The 19719-nt window shown below is 50.4% G+C and overlaps 1 protein-coding gene across 1 annotated transcript in view; it reads left to right on the top strand.

The window, feature by feature from the left end:
- Positions 1-1786: 1786 nt before the first annotated feature.
- The window catches only part of PIK3CD (phosphatidylinositol-4,5-bisphosphate 3-kinase catalytic subunit delta), a 57294-nt gene continuing 39361 nt past the window's right edge, over positions 1787-19719 (top strand). The window contains exons 1-6 of the mRNA XM_015407670.1: positions 1787-1843; positions 9659-9822; positions 11396-11624; positions 13122-13351; positions 15359-15538; positions 18148-18297. Of these exons, the coding sequence (XP_015263156.1) occupies positions 9682-9822; positions 11396-11624; positions 13122-13351; positions 15359-15538; positions 18148-18297 (930 nt within the window). The 5' untranslated portion in view covers positions 1787-1843; positions 9659-9681. The remainder of the gene's footprint in view (positions 1844-9658; positions 9823-11395; positions 11625-13121; positions 13352-15358; positions 15539-18147; positions 18298-19719) is intronic.

The raw sequence follows: 19719 nt of genomic DNA, 5'->3' as shown, positions 1-19719 counted from the left end.
GCTCGGCCGCGCCAGGCCAGGCAGGGAGCGTTTGCAAAGTGGCCCGGCCGGCAGGAAGCGTAGAGTTCGTCGCCTCCCGGCTGCCGGAGGAGGGATGCGCTGGTCAGGTCGGTGGTTGCATATGGGGGGCTGTGTCGGTGGGGGGGCCGCTTTGCAATTGCCAGCATCACTTTGCCAGCGCTGCTTCCCTCCCCCCCGGGGATCCACGCGGCTTGTCTCGCCTTCCTCCTTCCTGCATGTGCTGCTGGCTTTTCTCAGCTGCTCAGGGGCGCACGGGTCCCTCTTGCGCCTTCATGCTCCTTTCTTTTTTGGGGGGGCGGGGGTGGAGGAGGGCTTCCCGAGGCCCTCCGCTTGGGGGGCTCAGGGCCAGGGAAGAGAGAAGAGCGGCTCTCGAGGAATCCGGGTGCCAGCGGAAAGGGAACAGAGGTAATCAGGGCAGGGGTGTCTCTGGGCATGTGCAGAATGCTGTTATGCTGTTAGGCTTAGATGCCGGCGGGCGAGGGGGTCCGGAGGGGGGGGGCTAGGTTGGAAATGGGACTGAGCCCCCTCAGCTCTCTGGGAGACAAAACCCGGTTTCAGTGCATTGAAATAAACTCCAGTGCATTGAAATAAACTCAGCAAGGGCTTGGGGAGTGGGGGGAGTCCCAAGTGAGAATATATTCCTGTTTCCATGTCCTGGAGATGGGTGGGGGGGACAGCTGTGCTCTAGGTGGTGGTGGTGGTGGCGGTGCGAAATCTGGATTGTGTTTGTGTGCTTTTTCTGTGTGTTTTGCACAGAAAATCTGGATTGTGTCTTTGTGTGCTCATGCGCTGAATGCGCAGCCTCTGAAGAGCTGTGAGGCTGTGATTACTTTCCACTTTCTCCAGGTATGTCTGATAGAGAACATCTGCCCGCCTTATCCTGCCTGGGCTCGGAGATTGGCCATTGGTGCCCAGGTCTACATTCATGGCAATGAGGTTGGCGAGCGTGGAGGCAGGGCCTTTTCAGTAGTAGCCTCCGGACAGTGGAATGTTCTGTTCTGTCTTGAAGTTGTTTTCATGCTGTTTTTGTTCGCGGCTGCTGATCGTAAAGGCTTCCAAACTAATGACAGGGTTTCTTTTGTTTCTGGTTGCTTTCTTCCCCTCCTGTGGGTGGTTTTTGGATTTCAGGTTCTGATGGTGCATTAAAATTGATTCTGTCTGTAGCTGTAATTATTTTAATTAGGTTGATCTCGCAAGCCGCCTTCAGTACTTTGCCTTCGTAGATGAAAGTTAGGGTCCCAGTCTATGCGTTGGAACATCCGCGTTGTTCTACTTGTGAGGTGGGTGAAAATTAAATGGGCCGGGCAGGTGATTTCTGCCACTTCCTCTTTGGTTTGGTCGCGGCAGCTGATCTGGATTCTGGTGCATCGTTCCGGAATCCCGAGAACTTCACTTTTTGTGTGTTTGTTTTAAAGGAAAGACATTACAGACAAGAGCCTGCTCCCGGGTTTTGCACAGAAAAGCTTAAGGCGGTGTGTGGGCTGTGTTTGCGGAAGGTTGTTGCCGGAGTGAAAGGAAAGGGGTTTTATTGCTTCTGAATTATGCATAACTGTACACATGCGTACACTTGGCTGGCTGCCGGCCTCTCGGCTTCTTCGTTATCGCTGGCTAGAATAAATTGCCCACTTCCTGTTATCCTTTACTCTCTGAACATCTCTCACAAGCCCTCCACCTTTGCAAAGACGTCCCTGCTTTCTTTTCCTGCTGTCTGGGGAGGTATTTTAGCTGCGCTTGTGCCATGAATCAGGCTTGTTCCTGGTTGCCAGCCGTGTGAGATTCTGTGAAGATATGAACCTGCCTTATCCTGAATCAGTCCATCAAGGTCAGTATTGTCTACTCTGACTGGCAGCAGCTCTCCAAGGTCTCAGGCACAGGGCTTTCACATCACCTACTGCCTGGTCCTTTTTGCTGGAGATGCCGGGGATTGAACCTGGGATCTTCTGCATGCCAAGCAGATGCTCTACTACTGAGCAATGGCCCCTCTTTGCTTTGGCCAGTGCCATGGGACACTTTAAGAATTTCACTGTGCTTTGTTCGATGGATCAGAATTCTGTCTTCTAGCTAGAGATTTAACATTTCCAGAGATTTTGAAGCCATGAAAAAAGATATTTTTCCCATTTTTTGGGGGGGGGGGGAACAGAATTTTTTGGGGAAATTCAAATATTTGTAATACTTACTGTCCTGTCAAACCTGAATTAATCGTACTGATTGAACAACAAAAAATGCATAATTTATCATTTAATTAGCATGTACAGTTGTCATATGTGACATATTTATGGTATTTGAAAGTTATGAATGCCTTAGCGCTCACCTTTCCCAGGTTATGGAGTCCGCCCAAAAATCAGGATTTGCAATTTTGAGGTTTTTCCATACAGAAGGGGGAGATTACATTCCTTATGCCGTGAAAAACCTTCAGGGCATAAGGAATGTAAGCTCCCCCTTCTGTATGGAAAAACCTCAAAGACGGTACACCAGTTTATGTATGGTGCGCAGGTATCCTTGTAAAAAAACTACTCTAAACTCGAAGCAATTCATTCAGAATTTTTAAGATCTTTATTTGGGGTTCCAAGATGTGTTCCCAACACTTTGCCTTGTCTTGAGGCTGGATTAGTATCATTGGAAATTCATGTCATATGTTTTTGGCATAAGGTAAAAATTTCTCCCCCCAGGGTTAATTTCTTTAATCCTCCTAGATAGTTTCGGTTCAAGCTGGGTTTCCACAAGAGAACATAAATTGTCACTACTGGACTTCTCCAGTACAGTGCTCCTGTACCTTGGATTCCAAGAATCCAGAGTGATTATTAAACAGAGATTATGGGACACCGGTCTCCGAATGGACAGAGCCTGAGCTTCACACATTCTGGTAGTGGGGAATAAAAACCAAAATTTTGCTCCGTCCAGTTATCTTTCCTTGTTAGAACTCTCGAGATGCTGAAGAAGTTTTACTTTAGTACGATTTAACGCCCTCCCCTCTGCTCTTATGGGGAGATATGCTCACATCCCATATGTAAGCCGTCTCTGCCCTTGTAAATTTGGGTTGGGTGAGCCAATTAAGCCTGTGCTTTTATTCTGTGAGTTCTATCACGAGATTGGGACGAAATACATTACTTCAAATATTGCCGCCCATCGATGCAGGCCTAACCAATTTTATTCCATTCTCCTTTTGAGCTTACGAGAGAGAAAAAAGCCTTAGTTTCGTACAAGCAAAATTGCAAATATACCCAATAAGTGAGAGAAAACTGCAGGCTGACACGCCGTATGCTATCTTAGCACGTGTACCTTAATTTTCCGCAGTCTGGTTAGAGACAGCTCAGTTCTCAGTGTAACTTTTGAGTTTTTCTCTAAGGCGTTGATGCAGTTTCTGCTTCGTCTCCGTCTGATCTTTTTTTAATTCCCTCCTGCAAGGTTGTGCAATAGGCTACTTTTTACCGGGTCTGTGTGTAAATGTCAGAGTGCTTTGAGGGAGAGATGAAAAAGTCACCCACATCTGGGCAGAAGGACAACAGAAGGCACGCAACCGTTGAGAAGCAGTGAAAGCCTTGCACGCTCCCCTCACGAAGATTGGTTACCCTTCCAAGTGCAAAAATGCATCTCAGATTTAAGAGCGGTATATGCCCACGGCATGCCCACCTTGTCCTTAAAGAGGCCCACCTTAAGAGAGCCAGTTTGTTGTAGTGGTTAAGTGTGCGGACTCTAATCTGGGGGAACCAGGTTTGATTCCCCACTCCTCCACTTGCACCTGCTGATGTGACCTTGGGTCAGTCACAAGCTCTGGCACAGCTGTCCTTGAAAAAGAGCCGTTTGTGTCAGAGCGCTCTCAGCCCCACCCACCTCACAGGGTGTCTATTGTGGGGAGGGGAAGGGAAAGGAGTTTGTAAGCCGCTCTGAGACTCCAAGTGAAGGGCGGGGTATAAATCCAATCTCTTTTTCTCTTCCTCTTCTTCTTCTTAAAATGATTCCGCTTGTTCTAAAAGAGAAAATAGTTCATAGGAGTTTCCCCCCCACAAAATTTCAAATTTTTCCATTGGAACAATAAAAAAAAACGCCTTGGAAAAAACAGGAATAAAAGCCCCCCCCTCCAATTTTCCCAGTTTTTTTCTGGGCCTTCATGTTTCTACTCCTAGCGCAATGATAGCGCATTGATCAGCATCACTGTCTCCATGTATGGAGAGAGACAGGTAGACCTTCTTGCTGGGGGAAGGGCGCGTCCTGCTCAGGGGAGAGGGGTAAGAGACTAGATTCTTTCCACCCCCCAAAGGTTGCATGCTCAAGTGCTGGAGGATAGAGTGTGTGTGTGTGTGTGTGTGTGTAGGGGAGAAATGCAGGGGAGGGAGCACTAAATGCCACAGTGGCCCAGGTTCTGGCAGCGATGTCACAGGCATTGACCTATAGCTCCTATGCTGCTAGCTAGCGTGAGCCTCCATCTCCACCAAAACACAAATGCCCAGTGCTTGCAAAGGGAAGCACTGCTGTTTTCTAGCAGTGGCAACTTAGAAGCAAGGGCTAGGAAATGGGGATTTACCAAGAATGAGTCTGCTTCCTGGGCTAGGGTTGTCCAGGCAGATGACCAAAGGCTGCAAGCTCTGCCCCGGAAAAGCACAGTCGCTGGAAAGATCCAGTTTGGATTTCAAATTCTTCCTAACTTTTCTGTCTCGGTCTCCCGCATTCATGGCAAGCACGATTCTTCCTCATGACACTGGATTCGTTTCCCCCTTTTTATCATCGAAAGGCTTTGGATGCTTTTGGAGGCTACGTGGATCCTTCCATTGCAGTGTCATTTTTTAAAAACTTCACCCGCCTGGATTTTGTTGGGGGCAGTGCCTGTTGAAATCACAAAAGCCAAAGTCACGGAGGGACTGAGTCAAAATTCCTGGCATTAGGAAGCGGGGCTGAAATGCACAGGGTCTCTCTCAGTTTGCAACTGACAGAACAAATTACACAAACCAACAGGACAGAGTGATACCATTCATGTTCTACAGAAGTCACTGAATTCAGATTTCTTTGGCACAGGAGAGTAGTGCTGAGAATATGTTGGTGAACGTATATTGGGAGTTTTGGACAAGGTGGCTCAAGTGGTTAAGACGCCGAACTGCAGGCTGTGGGAGGTCGGTAGTTCAGCAGTTCGAGACCCGGGTGCCGCATGACGGAGTGAGCTCCCATCTCTAGTTCCAGCTCCTGCCAACCTAGCAGTTCGAAAGCAAGAAATTGCAAGTAGATAAATAGGTACCACTTCGGTGGGAAGGTCACAGCGTTCCGTGCGCCTTGGTGCTTAGTCATGCCGGCCACATGACCACGGAAACGTCTTCGGACAGCACTGGCTCTTCGGCTTGGAAACGGAGATGAGCACCGCAACCCTAGAGTCGGATTCGACTGGCTTTCGAGCAAGGGAACCTTTACCTTTACCTTTGCTTCCTGGGCCCTCTGGAAGGCCTGGGGTGAATGAACAGCATAGCTTAAGTCCATGCCAGTCATGGGGTTCCCATAAACCATGAGGAAACTCCTTCAATTAAACAAAGGCCAGAAACCAATCAGATACAGTAAATAAGTGTATTGTGACATCTGTTAACCATTGCGTTGCAAACTAGGTGTTTCTGCCTTGACCTAGATAGCCCAGTCCAGCTCGATCTCCTTAGATCTCAGAAGCTAAGCACGGTCGGCCTTGGCTAGTGTTTGGAAGGGCGACCTCCAAGGAATACCTGGGTCATGACGTAGAGGCAGGCAATGGCAAACCACCTCTGAAATGTCTCTTGCCTTAAAAAGAAGAAGAGATTGGATTTGTACCCCGCCCAAAGGTGTCTCAGGGACAAACGCCTTTCCCTTCCCCTCCCCTCCCCACAACAGACACCCTGTGAGGTAGGTGGGGCTGAGAGAGCTCTGACAGAAACTGCTCTTTTTCAAGAACAGCTGTGCCAGAACTGTGGCTTGCCCAAGGTCATCCAGCAGGTGCAAGTGGAGGAGTGGGGAATCAAACCCAGTTCCCCCAGATTAGAGTCCGTGTACTTAACCACTACACCAAACAAGTCTCACTCACAACCTAATGGTGCATATTGCTTAAAGAGCTTGAATTTTTTAGCTGCCAGACAATCTTAGGATCTCCTGGCTATACTACACACAGTGCCATACGATAATACTACTACTACTAGGTGTTAAGTGCAAAATAACCAAACCAGTCTGAAAATCGTATATACATAAGTGCCATCAATTCACACCCAATTTATGGCAACCCCAGCAAGGGGCTTTCAAGAAGAAGAGAGAAGAAGAGATTGGATTTATACCCCGCCCTTCACTACCCGGAGGAGTCTCAGAGCAGCTTACAAACTCCTTTCCCTCCCCCTCCCCACAACAGACACCCATGCGAGGTAGGTGGGGCTGAGAGAGCTCTGAGAGAACTGCCCTTGAAAGAACAGCTCTGAGAGAACTTACGACTGACCCGAGGTCACCCAGCTGGCTGCATGTAGAGGAGTGGGGAATCAAACCCGGTTCTCCCAGATTAGAGTCCACGCCCCTAACCACGACACCAAACTGACTGTCAAGGCAGGTGAGACACAGAGGTGGTTTGCCGTTGCTTTCCTCTGTGTCCTATTTGGCGGTCTCCCATCCAAGTACTGACCCCGCTTAGCTTCCGAGATCCCATGAGGCTGGGCTACACCATGCTTCCTTCCCTCCCCAACAATCATAGTTGCGCATACGTAAGAACGCAATTGATGAATGTCATAAAACGCTTCTGGGAAGTATTTCTGTTGTTAACGATGCAGTTCCCAGAGAAGCCGAACGCAGACGATATCCAGAGCTGTTTATGGCCTAGCTCAACAGAAGGTCCGTTAGCTGGCCTGTTCCGCAGCCACGCAAGCAGAAGACAAGCTCTAAAGGAAATCTGTCAAGTGAGAAAGAGGATGCCTTCTCTCTTTGAGTCTGCTAGAAGAGGCTGGGACGTTTCGGGCTCAGTCTTCAGTCTTGGCACATTTGGGCTTGGCACGTTTAGGAACCGTCCCCTGGTCAGCGCGTGCGCTGCTTTCTGGCTCCAAAGCAATTGTTCCAGAGTGAAGTGCATCCTGCAAGTGGGGTTTTTTGGTGTCAGCTTGCAGCTGGCTGTTGCAACAGCCATCGAGCTCGGGCGCCTTTGCCGCCCCCCGGCTCATCCTCCTCCTCTTCCTTTCTCTTCCTTCCTATGAACTCAGCTTGGTGGTTTGTGGTCTTTGCATCTGGGCTTGGAGAGATACCAGGGTGGTTTTGACAGATAAACAGTGCAGCTCGCACTTCTGGGAATCTTTGCCTCCGCTTAGCCACGCACGGGGAAATGTCATGCTGCGGTGCCTCTAGCAGATAAGAGCTGTGCTTCGGGACAATAGAAAAACACGCCCGGGTGTGAGGGGTCTCAGCTCTTGGGCCTGGCCCTGCACGAGAGCCGTGAAGGGTGAGATGTCAGCAAGCGCCACCTGTTGAATTTCTGCCACATAGCTGTGAAAGGCACAAGAGGTTTGTTCGGTAGGGAGGGAGAGATGGAAGTCTGATTAGCTTAGAGTACCCAACCCCCAGGTGGGACCTGGATATCTCCCACTAAAAAGGTAAAGGTACAGGTTTCCCTTGCTCGAAAGCCAGTTGAATCTGACTCTAGGGTTGCGGTGCTCATCTCCGTTTACAAGCCGAAGAGCCAGCGCTGTCTGAAGACTTCTCCATGCTCATGTGGCCGGCATGACTAGACGCCAAGGCACACGGAACACTGTTACCTTCCCACCGAAGCGGTACCTATTTATCTACTTGCGATTTTTTGCTTTCGAACTGCTAGGTTGGCAGGAGCCGGGGCCAGAGACGGGAGCTCACTCCGTCACGCGGCACTTGGGTCTTGAACTGCCGAGCTACCGACCTTCCGGTCTGCAGCTCAGCGTCTTAACCTCTGAGCCACCGCGGCACCATATCTCCCACTAGCTCCAGTCCATAGAGATCAGTTCCCCTGGAGAAGATGGCCGCTTTGGAGGGGGGACTCTATGGCCTTGTGCCCCACCGAGGTCCCTGTCCTCCCCAGGCTCCACCCCCAAATCTCCAGGAGTCCCCCAACCCAGATCTGGCAATCTGAGCTCCTTTATGATTTTTTAAAACATTAATCACTGCAGATTTGCAAGGTGGAATAAAGCACCCGCTCTGCCACTGTGCTACAGTTTGTGGCCTTCGAAATGGAGGCCATTGGCTTCCTTCTGGGGAGGAAGGGGGGGCAGGCAGAAGTTCTGAATCCAGGGATTGCTAGGCAACCGCCGACTCTTCCCTGCCGCGTCCATGCCCAGAAAGAATAAAGAAGTGTTGGTGGTTGACTGTTTATCGACAACCTTTATATCCCTTCTAATCAGGGCCACCAAGGCAGCTAACGGTTAAAAAGGAAAAAAAAAATCATTATGAAAACACATCCAGAAAAGCTATTAAAACCAAAACTACCACAAGTTTGTAAAAACACAAAAAGAGCAGTTGAAATACAGGGTGGGAGAGTCATCGAGATCTCTGCGGGAACGCCAGACCAAACAGAAGAAGTATTCGCCTGCAGGTTGAAAACCGTGATGGAAGGAGGCGGATGAGTTCCATAATTCTGGTGCCACAACTGGGGAGGCCCTCCCTTGAGTTGCCGCCCAGCAGAGCCTTAGAAGGCGATCGTAGCAGTTGGGTAAGTTCTCTTGGGAGTAGGAACTGCTGGTCCTGTCCTGTACAGGACCTCAAAGGTCAAGATCAGCACCTTGAATTGGGCTCAGAAACAAGAGGGACCAAGACTGGAGTGAGATGGTTCCTACGACCCATTCCAGTCAATATCCTGGCAGCAGCATTCTAAGGCAAAGGTTCCCTTGCTCGAAAGCCAGTCGAATCCGACTCTAGGGTTGTGGTGCCCATCTCCATTTCAAAGCCGAAGAGCCAGCACTGTCCGAAGACATTTCCGTGGTCATGTGGCTAGCATGACTAAATGCCGAGGCGCATGGAACGCTGTTACCTTCCCACCGAAGTGGTACCTATTTATCTACTTGCAATTTCTTGCTTTCGAACTGCTAGGTTGGCAGGAGCTGGAACTAGAGACGGGAGCTCACTCCGTCATGCAGCGCACTTGGGTCTCGAACTGCTGAACTACTGACCTTCCACAGCCTGCAGTTCAGCCTCTTAACCACAGCATTCTATCCCTGCGGAAATTTCTGAGCACTTACCAAGGGCCGCCCCACATGGACAACATTGCAGTAGTCTAATCTAGATGTTACCAGGGCGCACACCACAGCGGCCAGATCTTTCCGGCCCAGGAAAGGCTTCAACTGGCTAGCCAGGCATAGCTGCTAGAAGGCACTTTCGGCTGCAGCCGCCATCTGTTTATTCACCAGTCGGCCTGGGTCCAGGAGCCACCCCCGAGCTATGGGCCTGTTCCTTCAGGGGCTAGCAGCGACCTCGTTTATGGGAACCTTTCGAGCAAGCTGCCTTATTCTTGTTTTCAAAACTTTGTCCTAAGGACCGCAAACGGACTTCTTCAAAAGTGAAAAACAGGTTTCTCGGGATAATAACGATGACGGGATTCTGGACTGGGGTGGTCCGTTTATAGACAAACAGAAAGCCAATAAATCCAGGCCCTTTGAGGGACGCTGGCGAGCTTGTTTTCTGTCCTCGTTCTTTCCCACAGGCTGTAGCTGAGAATCCGGCAGGATGCCCCCTGGCATTTACTGCCCCCTTGAGTTTTGGTCCCAAGAAGCCAACCGGAGCATCGACGTCGACTTCCTCCTGCCCACAGGCATCTACCTGAGGCTCCCCGTCTCCTGCAATGCGAGCCTGGGCGTTATCAAGCAGGTACCCTCTTTTGCCCTCTCCTGGCTGGGATTTGCAAAATTTGGCCGCTCGGTTGAAAAAAAAGAAATAGGTATGGTGTCAGATGGTGAGAGATGATGCTGGCCTTGGGTTGCCACCTTTCCAGGTGGGGCCTGGAGATCTCGTGGAATCACAACTCATCTCCAGGCTACCAAGATCGGTTCCCGTAGAGAAAATGGCTGCTTTGGAGGGTGGACTCTATTGGCATTGTACGTTGCTGGGGTCCCGCCCCAATCCCTGCTCTTCTCAGGCTCCATCCTCAAAATCTCCACTAATTTTCCTACCCAGAGTTGGTTGTGCTGGCCTCAGGGGCCGGAAAAATACATGCCTAGTCGCCCCAGGACACAGGTTCTGATTTTTGTAGTACAAGATGCCTGTTGTGAATAAATAGAAAAGGGATTTGATTCGAACTCTTGAGCCGACCACCCGCTTAAATGCTAGTGTGGGATTTTTGACTTGGATCTGCCAGTTTGGTGCAGTGGTTAAGAGCGGCGGACACCAAGAACAGCTCTTATCAGAACTATGGCTTGCCCAAGGTTATACAGCCAGGTGCAAGTGGAGGAGAGGGGAATCAAACCCGGTTCTCCCAGATTAGAGTCCGCACACTTAACCACTACACCAAACCAAATCTAATCTCTTCTTCTCCTCCTTCCTCTTCCTCCTCCTAATTTTTTTTTTGGGGTGGTGGGGACATTCTCTCTTTCTCGCTCTCTCTTTGAGGAGACTAATACAGGAGTCCCCAACCTTTTGAACCTGTGGACACCTTTGGAATTCTGACACAGCCTGGTGGGCACAGCGACAAAATGGCTGCGGCAGGAGGCGGAGCCAGCCAAAAAAATGGTTGCTGCCGCTTACCTTCAGTCATACTCTGAAGATCCTTCTGTTGTGGCAGCAGCTGCTTCCAAAACGACATTGTAAAAATCTGTGCAGTCAGTCCAATTTCCAGTGGCCACTAGCCTCACATTTGGCCGGCACCAAGAAAGGTGTCCGTGGGTGCCATATTGGGGACTCCAGGGCTGATATATAGTTTTTTATTTAAATTAAAACCCAGCGGCCTAACAGAGAAAAGGAGGATTTTGCAGCTGCCCTATTGGAATGCAGGCCAAAGGAATAATTTCTCAGTTCTATCTGTTTGTTTGTCCGTCTGAACATTTATACCCCACTTTTCCTCGTGGTTCAAGGCGGCTTAATAATTTCCAGAATAGAATAACAAACCCCAAGTTTTTCCCTCCCTCCCTCCTTCTAGAAGGAGGTCCTTCATCATTCTTAGGGCCACAACTGTGAAGGCCCTGCTCATAGCAGCTAACATCATTTCCACATCCCGTTGGAACCCTGGGAATTGTAGTTCAAGGAGAGAGGGATGGTGAGCGTCACAAGGGTTGATGGTAATGAAAGTGGGCCCTGATCCTGTGGACGATGGTGCCCGGAGAGCTGACATACAAAGGCCTTAAGGCCTGTGAGTCCCGGACTGTGTAGGGTCAAAAGGTTCCATGCGGGGGGAAGGGGGCGGACCAGAGAAGGGAGCACCAACCAATCCCGCCTTTGTTTGTGGCAGGTCGTCTGGCACCATGCCCAGTACGAGCCCCTCTTCCAGATGCTCAGCGGCCCGGAGGCCTACGTCTTCACCTGCATCAACCAGACGGCCGAGCAGCAGGAGCTGGAAGACGAGCAACGCCGCCTCTGCGACGTCCACCCCTTCTTGCCGGTCTTGCGGCTCGTGGCTCGCGAAGGGGACCGGGCCAAGAAGCTCATCAACTCGCAGATCAGCCTGCTGATCGGCAAAGGTGAGCGCCCCCCCGCAGGAGGTCGTGGAGGGGCTGGAAGCCGTGGCTGTGGGAAGGGAGCGGGTGGGTGGGGAGCCGGAGGGCCCCGCTCGCCTCTTGCCTGGGTGGGCAGCTGGGTTGTGGATCCGATAGAGGGCAGAGCGGCTTTCTGGGTGGTCTGAGAGATCATCGGTACGTGGCTTGCTCACGTTGCGCAGAAGGTGGCAACGTTCGTGGGCATTACCCGCTCATTTGTGCTTCAGCCCTGTGGCTAATAGGGAGAGAAGAAGAGGTTGGCTTGACACCAGGGTTCCCTCTAAGCTGAGTGAGTGTGAGCTAGCTCCCAGTTTTTTAGCCTCCGGCTCACAAGTTTTTGTTGTCGCTCAGGAAGGAGGGCTCCAGAGCGAGGCTCCCTCTAAGCTGTGGAGTCTCGTGAGCAAAAATGCTACTTTGTGAGCTGCTGGCCTGAAAGTTGTGAGCGAGTGATTTGGCTGCTGCGTAAATTAGTTTGCTCTGGAGCCCTCCTTCCTGAGCGGAGGCAAAAAACGTGTGAGCTGGAGGCTAAAAAACTGTGAGCTAGCTCACACTCACTCAGCTTAGAGGGAACACTGCTCCAGAGAAACTGATTTATGCAGTAGCCAAATAGCTCGCTCACAACTTTAATGCCAGTAGCTTACAAAGTGGAATTTTTGCTCACAAGACTCCACAGCTTAGAGGAAGTATTAATTTACACCCTGCCCTTCACTACCCGAAGGAGTCTCAGAGCAGTTTACAATCCCTTTCCTTTCCCCTCCCCACAACAGACACCCTATGAGGTAGGTGGGGCTGAGAGAGCTTTCCCGGGAATTGCCCTTGAGAGAACAGCTCTGAGAGAACTTGTGACTGACCCAGGGTCACACCAGCAGCTGCAAGTGACGGAGTGGGGAATCAAACCCAGTTTTTTCAGATTAGAGTCTGCGTTCCTAACCATTACACCAAAGTGGAGCAGGGTGGGCTAAGCAGTCTAAGTTGCTTGTTTCGCGATGGAATTAGGGTGAAGCAAAGAGAACTTGGAAACATAGAGCTGGAAGGGACCCCAAGGGTCATCTAGTCCCACCCCCTGCACAATGCAGGAAATGCACAGCTACCACCCGCACTCCTTTAGTGACCCTTGCTCTATACTCAGAGGTTGTGGGGGTATGCGGTGGATGTCTAGACTTCCTTTGGATAGGGGGGTTATAAATGACCCCTGAGGGGTGTAAAAATATTTGAAGTTTCCCTCTCCATCCATCTCATCCTCCAAGGAGATCAGGTTGGTGTCCGTGGTTCTCTCTTTCCCCATTTTATGTTCCTACAATGCTGCGATATAGGCTGAACTGAAAGAGTCTGGCCCAAGAGTACCCAGTGACTTTCATGACTGATTAGGGATTCGAACTCGGGCCTCTGTGGCGTGGATGGGCAGATTTTCGCACAAACTCCAAGCTCAACTCCATTTTAAAGAAAATCATGACTCGTGGCTTGCGGTTCTTACCTGTTCAGGTTTGCACGAATTCGACTCCCTGTGTGACCCTGAAGTGAACAGTTTCCGTGCCCGAATGCAACAGTTCTGTGAAGAGAGAGCAGCCCGGCGGCAGCAGCTGACTTGGAAGGCTTGGATGGAGTATTGCTTCCCGGTGCAACTGGAACCCGTGGCCAACGGCCTCCGGACCAGCCCCCACCGGGGTCCCAACAAGAACATTTTCATCAACGTCCGATTCGAATCTGGAGGGGTAACATCTCAAGCTTTCTTTTAAAAACTCGACAAATTATAACTGTGTGCAGATTTTTAGGGGTTTGGTGTTTACTTCCTTTAAATGTTTTAAAACTCCGTTTAGATTGTGCCTTTAGTGACTGGCTTCTCCTCTCCTCCATCTTATCCCCCACAACAACCCTATGAGGTAGGCTGAAAGTGTGTGACTGGTCCAGGCTCTCCCAGTGAGCTTCCATGGCAGCGTGTAGATTCGAACCCCCGGCTCTCCCAGATCCTTGTCCAGCTCTCTAACCACGACACCGGACTGGCTCTCAGTAGTCAGAGGTGTGTGATGAAAGGCTAGGATCTTATGCACACAAATGTATCCATCGGCTAAAATTTTATAAGTCACTTTCCGCACAAAATATTACAGCAGCCAGAGTTGTAAAGAGGTTAGCCTTCAGGATCTGCTTAAAAATAAGTCCTGAAGACCCTTTGTAAATAGAAATGCCTTCAGCTGCTTTGGAAATGGTTGGAGAAAGAGCGAGAGGCAAATCTCCTGAAGCTGTGCTTTCCTTAGCTTTGGGGCCACCGCTAAACAAGCCCTGCGATGCAGGGAGGACAGTCTGAGCGTGAGGCCTGCAGAAAGGAGGAAGCATTTCTGCCTAAACTCGTAACATATTATGGCATTTTTGGGCACTTCTTACTGAGCAAGGTGATTCCACAATATTCAGCACGATCCTACGCACGCTTCCTGAGAAATAACTCCTACTGAACTCAGAGAGTTCTGTCTTCCAGAAAGGGTGTTCGGTGGGACTATCTATCCCGTAACTGCTTTATGGACAGTTTCCTTGCACTTCGCCGTGGAAGGGAAACTGCCCATGATTTTAAGAAAGGGTGTGCAGGGTTGCAGCCCTCCTGAGGTGCTCAGCGGCAGAGCCTCTGCTCGGCATGCAGAAGGTCCCAGGTTCCATCCCCCCACATCTCCAGTTAAAAGGACGGGGGAACAGGTGATGTGAGCCCTTGGAGAGCCGCTGCCAGTCTGAGTTGCCAACTGATGGACCAAGGGTCTCATTCAGTATAAGGCAGCTTCAGTATGCGTTCATACTCAGTTCTCTGAGAGAGACAGAGTATGCCTTTAAGCCCAATCACGAAACTAAAGAAGAAGAGGATATTGGCTTTACACCCCGCCCTTCACTACTCGAAGGAGTCTCAGAGCGGCTTACAATCTCCTTTCCCTTCCCCTCCCCATAACAGACACCCTGTGAGGTAGGCGGGGCTGAGAGAGCTCTCCCGAGAACTGCCCTTGAGAGAACAGCTCCGAGAACTATGGCTTGCCCAAGGTCATCCAGCAGGTGCAAGTGGAGGAGTGGGGGATCAAACCTGGTTCTCCCAGATTAGAGTCTGCGCTCCTACCCACTACACCAAACTGGCTTATTGATCTCACATTTCTGGAGTCAGTAGTTAAGAGAGGGGTACTGACCACGGAAATAAACAATTGCAAGTCCGGGATTTCAAAGAATTGTCACTCCACAATGACCCTTCATTAACAGAACAGCTAGCCGGTAGGGTGCCTGGTAGGCATTCCCCCCCCCGCCAATACTGTCTGTGGCCCTAGTTAGAAGTGTAAAATTGTACTATGTAAACCGCTCAGAGCCCTTCGGGGGTGAGCGGTCTAGAAATCGAAAGTTAAATAAAAAATAAAAATAAATAATAATAATAATTCCCCTCAGGGGGGAAAAGGATATTCCAGCACATAAGGGATTGCATATAGGCGGGTGTTGAGGACTCTTGATAGAGAACTCCTAGCGCTTTCACTAAATTACAGTTCCCAGAAGCCATTGTGGGGAGGCCATGACGGTTAAGCAGGTAGGAGGCTAACAGACGTTTGCTGAGTAGACCTGCCAAAAGTATTGCCAAAATTAGGGTGTGTCCCCCTGCCGCCCGGCCCAGGGTCAGATTGTCATTAGAGGAAACAGGATGTTTCGTGTCCGGAGTGCTTTAAATTCCAGTTCTTACTCGAGGTGTGTTCCTCTTGGCGTTGCAGGAGAGCTTCACTTTTCAGATCTCCCTGCAGGAGTTCCCCGTGACGCTCATCAGCTACGCGATCAAGAAGCAAGCCACTGTCTTCCGCCACCAAAGGGTGGAAAGCCCCGAGGATTACACCCTGCAGGTGAACGGGAAATGCGAATACCTCTATGGGCACTACCCCTTGTATCAGTTCCAGGTGAGTTTCTCTCTTTCTCATGGCATTCTATTGGTGGGTTGGGGCAGGCTGTCGAATATGAAACGTCAGCGCTTCTCGCGGGCGGAAAGCTCGACAGCCTACAGTTCCCATGGTGGCATTGGGGGAAGCCATTGACTGGTATGAGAGCTGCTGTGATTGGGGAGGTCTGGGGGGAGCGTGGCTCAGTGGTAGAGCATCTGCTTGGCATGTAGAAGGTCCCAGGTTCAATCCCCGGCATCTCCAGTTGTAAGGACCAGGCAGTGGGTGATGGGAAAGACCTCTGCCTGAGACCTGGAGAGCTGTAAAGAGGGGCTGTGGCTCAGTGGCAGAGCCTCTGCTTGGCATGCAGAAGGTCCCAGGTTCGATCCCCGGCATCTCCAGTTAAAAGGACCAGGCAGTGGGTGATGGGAAAGACCTCTGCCTGAGACCCTGGAGAGCCCGTACCAGTCTGCGTAGACAAGATGGACCAAGGGTCTGATTCTGTGTCAGGCAACTTCCTGTGTGTTCGTGTTTGTTCAGTTCTGGATTGCAGAATGAGTCATGGTTTGCCAGCACGGATCGTTGGTTCGTTTTGATTGGGGACATGGTGCCTCACTCTGGTGAGAAGTGCCGGAGCGTCTCTTTTTCCCAGTTATTTCTTAGAATCTGTCAGCCTTTTCTTCAAAAGGACTAGAAACCTGAGCGTTTAAAAAGAAAACAACAGCTTACCTCATCAGAACAGAAGCAGAACCTGCTGGATCCAATGAGTAGTCCGTCTAGTCCAACATCCTGCTTCACACAGCAGCCAAACAGGGCATGAGGGCCACGGTTGCCTCCTGGCACTGGGATCCGCAGGTTTACTTCCTCTGAATGTGGAGGCTCTTCTCTGTGTCTAACCCCCTTTTAAAGCTATCTGTGCTCGTGGCCGTAACTGTTTTCAGTGAATTCCACAATCTAATTGGAGGTAGGAAATCCTCTCGGGTCATAGCTGACTTATGGCGACCCTGTCCGGTTTTCAGTTCAAGAGACGTTCAAAAGCAGTTTGCCATTGCCAGCCTGTTTGTCATGACCTTGGTATTCCTTGGCGGTCTCCCATCCCAATACTTGCCAGGGCTGAACTTCTGAGATCTGACAGCATTAGGCTAGCCTGAGCTATCCAGGTCAGGACACAGTCATTGGCAAAGAAGTTTTTCCTTTTTTCTGTCCTGAACCTACTTCCCAGCAACTTTGTTGGGTGCCCTAGAATTCTAGTATTTCGGGAAAGGGAGAGAAAAAATTCCCTCCATCCTTTCTCTCTGCCCCATGTTATAATAATATACTTTATTGTCATTGTACATAGTACAACGAAATTAAGATGCAATCATTCATTCATATATAATTTTATATTTTGATTTACTTTGTGCTGTTATGGCCAATGGCTAAGACAATAAATGAAACTTGATATAATTTTATAAACCTCTGTCATGCCTTCCTTAGCTGTCTTGTTTCCTAAACTAAAAAGTCCCAAATTCTCTTGCCTCGCATCATAAGAAAGGTGCTCCAATATCCACATCATCTTGGTTAAGAACCTCATAAGAGCCCTGCTGGATCAGTGGTCCATCTAGTCCAGAATCCTGTCTCACACAGTTGGCCAACCAGCACCTCTGGAGGGCCAACAACAGGACATAGAGGCCGAGGCCTTCATAAGAACATCAGAAGAGCCCTACTGGATCAGACCAGCGAAGGTCCATCTAGTCCAGCCTCCTGTCTCACCCAGTGGCCAACCAGTTCCTCGGGAGGGCCAACAACAGGGCCGAGAGGCCGAGGCCTTCATAAGAACATCAGAAGAGCCCTACTGGATCAGACCAGCGAAGGTCCATCTAGTCCAGCCTCCTGTCTCACCCAGTGGCCAACCAGTTCCTCGGGAGGGCCAACAACAGGGCCGAGAGGCCGAGGCCTTCATAAGAACATCAGAAGAGCCCTACTGGATCAGACCAGCGAAGGTCCATCTAGTCCAGCCTCCTGTCTCACCCAGTGGCCAACCAGTTCCTCTGGAGGGCCAACAAACAGGGCATAGAGCCCGAGGCCTTCCCCTGATTTTGCCTCCTGGCACTGGGTTTCAGAGGTCGACTGCCCCTGAATGCTGAGGTTCCCTTTAGTCACCAGAGCTAGTAACCACAGACAGACCTCTCCTCCAGGAATCTTTTTAATCACCTTTACAAGCTGTCTGTGCCTGTGGCCATCACCGCCTCCTCCAGCAGCGACTTGCCCTCCTTTTCCCAGCTCTGTGCTATCCTTTTTGAAATACGGCGGACAGAGCGGCACCCAGCATTCCAAACGCAGGTGCGCCGGAGCTCTATACAAGGGCGCTACAGCATGGGCCGTTTGATTTGGAGTCCCTTTCCTAATCATTCCTCATCTGGAGTTCGCCTTTTTCACTGCGGCCGCATGCCGGGGTCGACCTCTTTGTCGAGCTTTTTGGGGATTCTTCTGCTGTTACCAGATTGTTCTTCCGAGGCAACTATCGGGACGCCTTCTCCTTCTTCTCCCCATTTCCCTTCCTCTCCTGCTTCCTGAGTCAGCGGCTCCGCTCTCTTTGCCTGCAGCTGCTGCCGGGCTCTCATTAATTCGGTTCTTCTTCCTTCCCCCAGTACATCTGCGAGTGCCTGCACCGTGGGCTGCTGCCCCACCTCACCGTGGTACACTCGTCTTCCATCCTGGCGCTGCGGGAGGAGCAAACCAACGGAATCATTCACCCCCCCAAAGCGGCCCCCAAGCCACCTCCGGTCCCCAAGAAAAAGGTGAGGTGCGACCCCCCAGAGTTTGGCAACGGCAAGGACCCAATTCGGGTGTCCCCCCCCCTCTTCTCTGAACCTAAACATGTGGTGCTTGTAGTCGATGTGGTCTTTCATCTGCTGGTGATTTTTGGTTTAAGATTTAGGTGTTTTTCTTTTCTGGAAGGGTGGTCTAGCTTGGGAGTCCCCAGCGTAGTACCTGCCGACACCTTTGCTTGTGCCCGCCAAGTGTTTTAGAAAGCGGGCAGGGCAGGTGGGCCTTTTGCCCAGTGAGGATGCTGATAGGCAGTTGGGGATTTGATTGGCGGTGCAGATTTTTTAAAAAGTTGCTTCGGCAGCACCAGTTGCAACAGCACAAAGAGCCAGTTTGGTGTAAGTGCTTTAGGAGCATATGGACCAATGTTCCCTCTAAACTGTGGAGTCTTGTGAGCAAAAATTCTATTTTGTGAGCCACTGGCATTAAAGTTGTGAGCGAGCCATTTGGCTACTGCATAAATTAGTTTGCTCTGGAGCCCTCCTTCCTGAGCTAAGACAAAAATGTGTGAGCCGGAGGCTAAAAAACAGTGAGCTAGCTCACACTAACTCAGCTTAGAGGGAACACTGATATGGACCCTTTGCCAACTCTCTCCTTTCTACAGATTGGCGGTGGCTCTCCAGGGTTTCAGGTAGAGAGCGGACTCTAATCTGGGAGAACTGGGTTTGAGTCCCCCACTCCTCCTCCACGTGTAGCTGCTGGGGGTGACTTTGGGTCAGTCAGAAGTTCTGTCTGAGCTGTTCTCTCAAGGGCAGTTCTTGAGAGAGCTCTCTCTGCCCTGCCTACCTCACAGGGTGTCTGTTGTGGGGAGGGGAAGGGAAAGGAGATTGTAAGTCACTCTGAGACTCCTTCAGGTAGGGAAGATAAATCCAATCTCCTTACAAGAAAGAGGCATCCAGCCCTGGGGTGTGTGTGTGTGTGGAGAACCGAGCAACGTTAGGGCTGTGTTTCACAACAGGAACAAAAGTTTTAAGCATGCAGATATCTGGTGTGGCTGCGACAAGAGGAATCTTTGCTAAAGGGGCCAGGGAAGGCCTGCGTGGAAGGAAATGCAGAGGGCAGAACGGTTCCGATTAAGTGAAATGTGGAAGGAAGACTTTTCTAAAAATAAAATGTGGAAGAAAGTCTTTAAAAAAATAATAATAATAGAGTCAGCCCCGGAAGGTCTAAGTTGCCGTGATGCTTTGGTCTGCTGCTGTTCTGCATTAGCAAAAATCTCCACTTTTAATTTTTTTTTTAAGTGCAAGGCTTGTCGTCCTTAGAACCGCAAAGATTCTGGGCCTGAAAGTGCAGGCGCTGTCAAGTGAAATCTTGGGAGGTGGTGTGGAGGTTCAGCGGCCTGCCTAGCCCCCCCCCCCCCGACTAAAAATCTAAGCCAATAATGAGCTCACCCA

Source organism: Gekko japonicus, unplaced genomic scaffold (genome assembly GCF_001447785.1).
Source record: "Gekko japonicus isolate JY-2015 unplaced genomic scaffold, Gekko_japonicus_V1.1 scaffold1533, whole genome shotgun sequence".
In the NCBI taxonomy this organism is placed as follows: domain Eukaryota; kingdom Metazoa; phylum Chordata; class Lepidosauria; order Squamata; family Gekkonidae; genus Gekko; species Gekko japonicus.
Note: the sequence above shows the minus strand (reverse complement) of the source record. Positions and strands in the feature narration are given on the sequence as shown.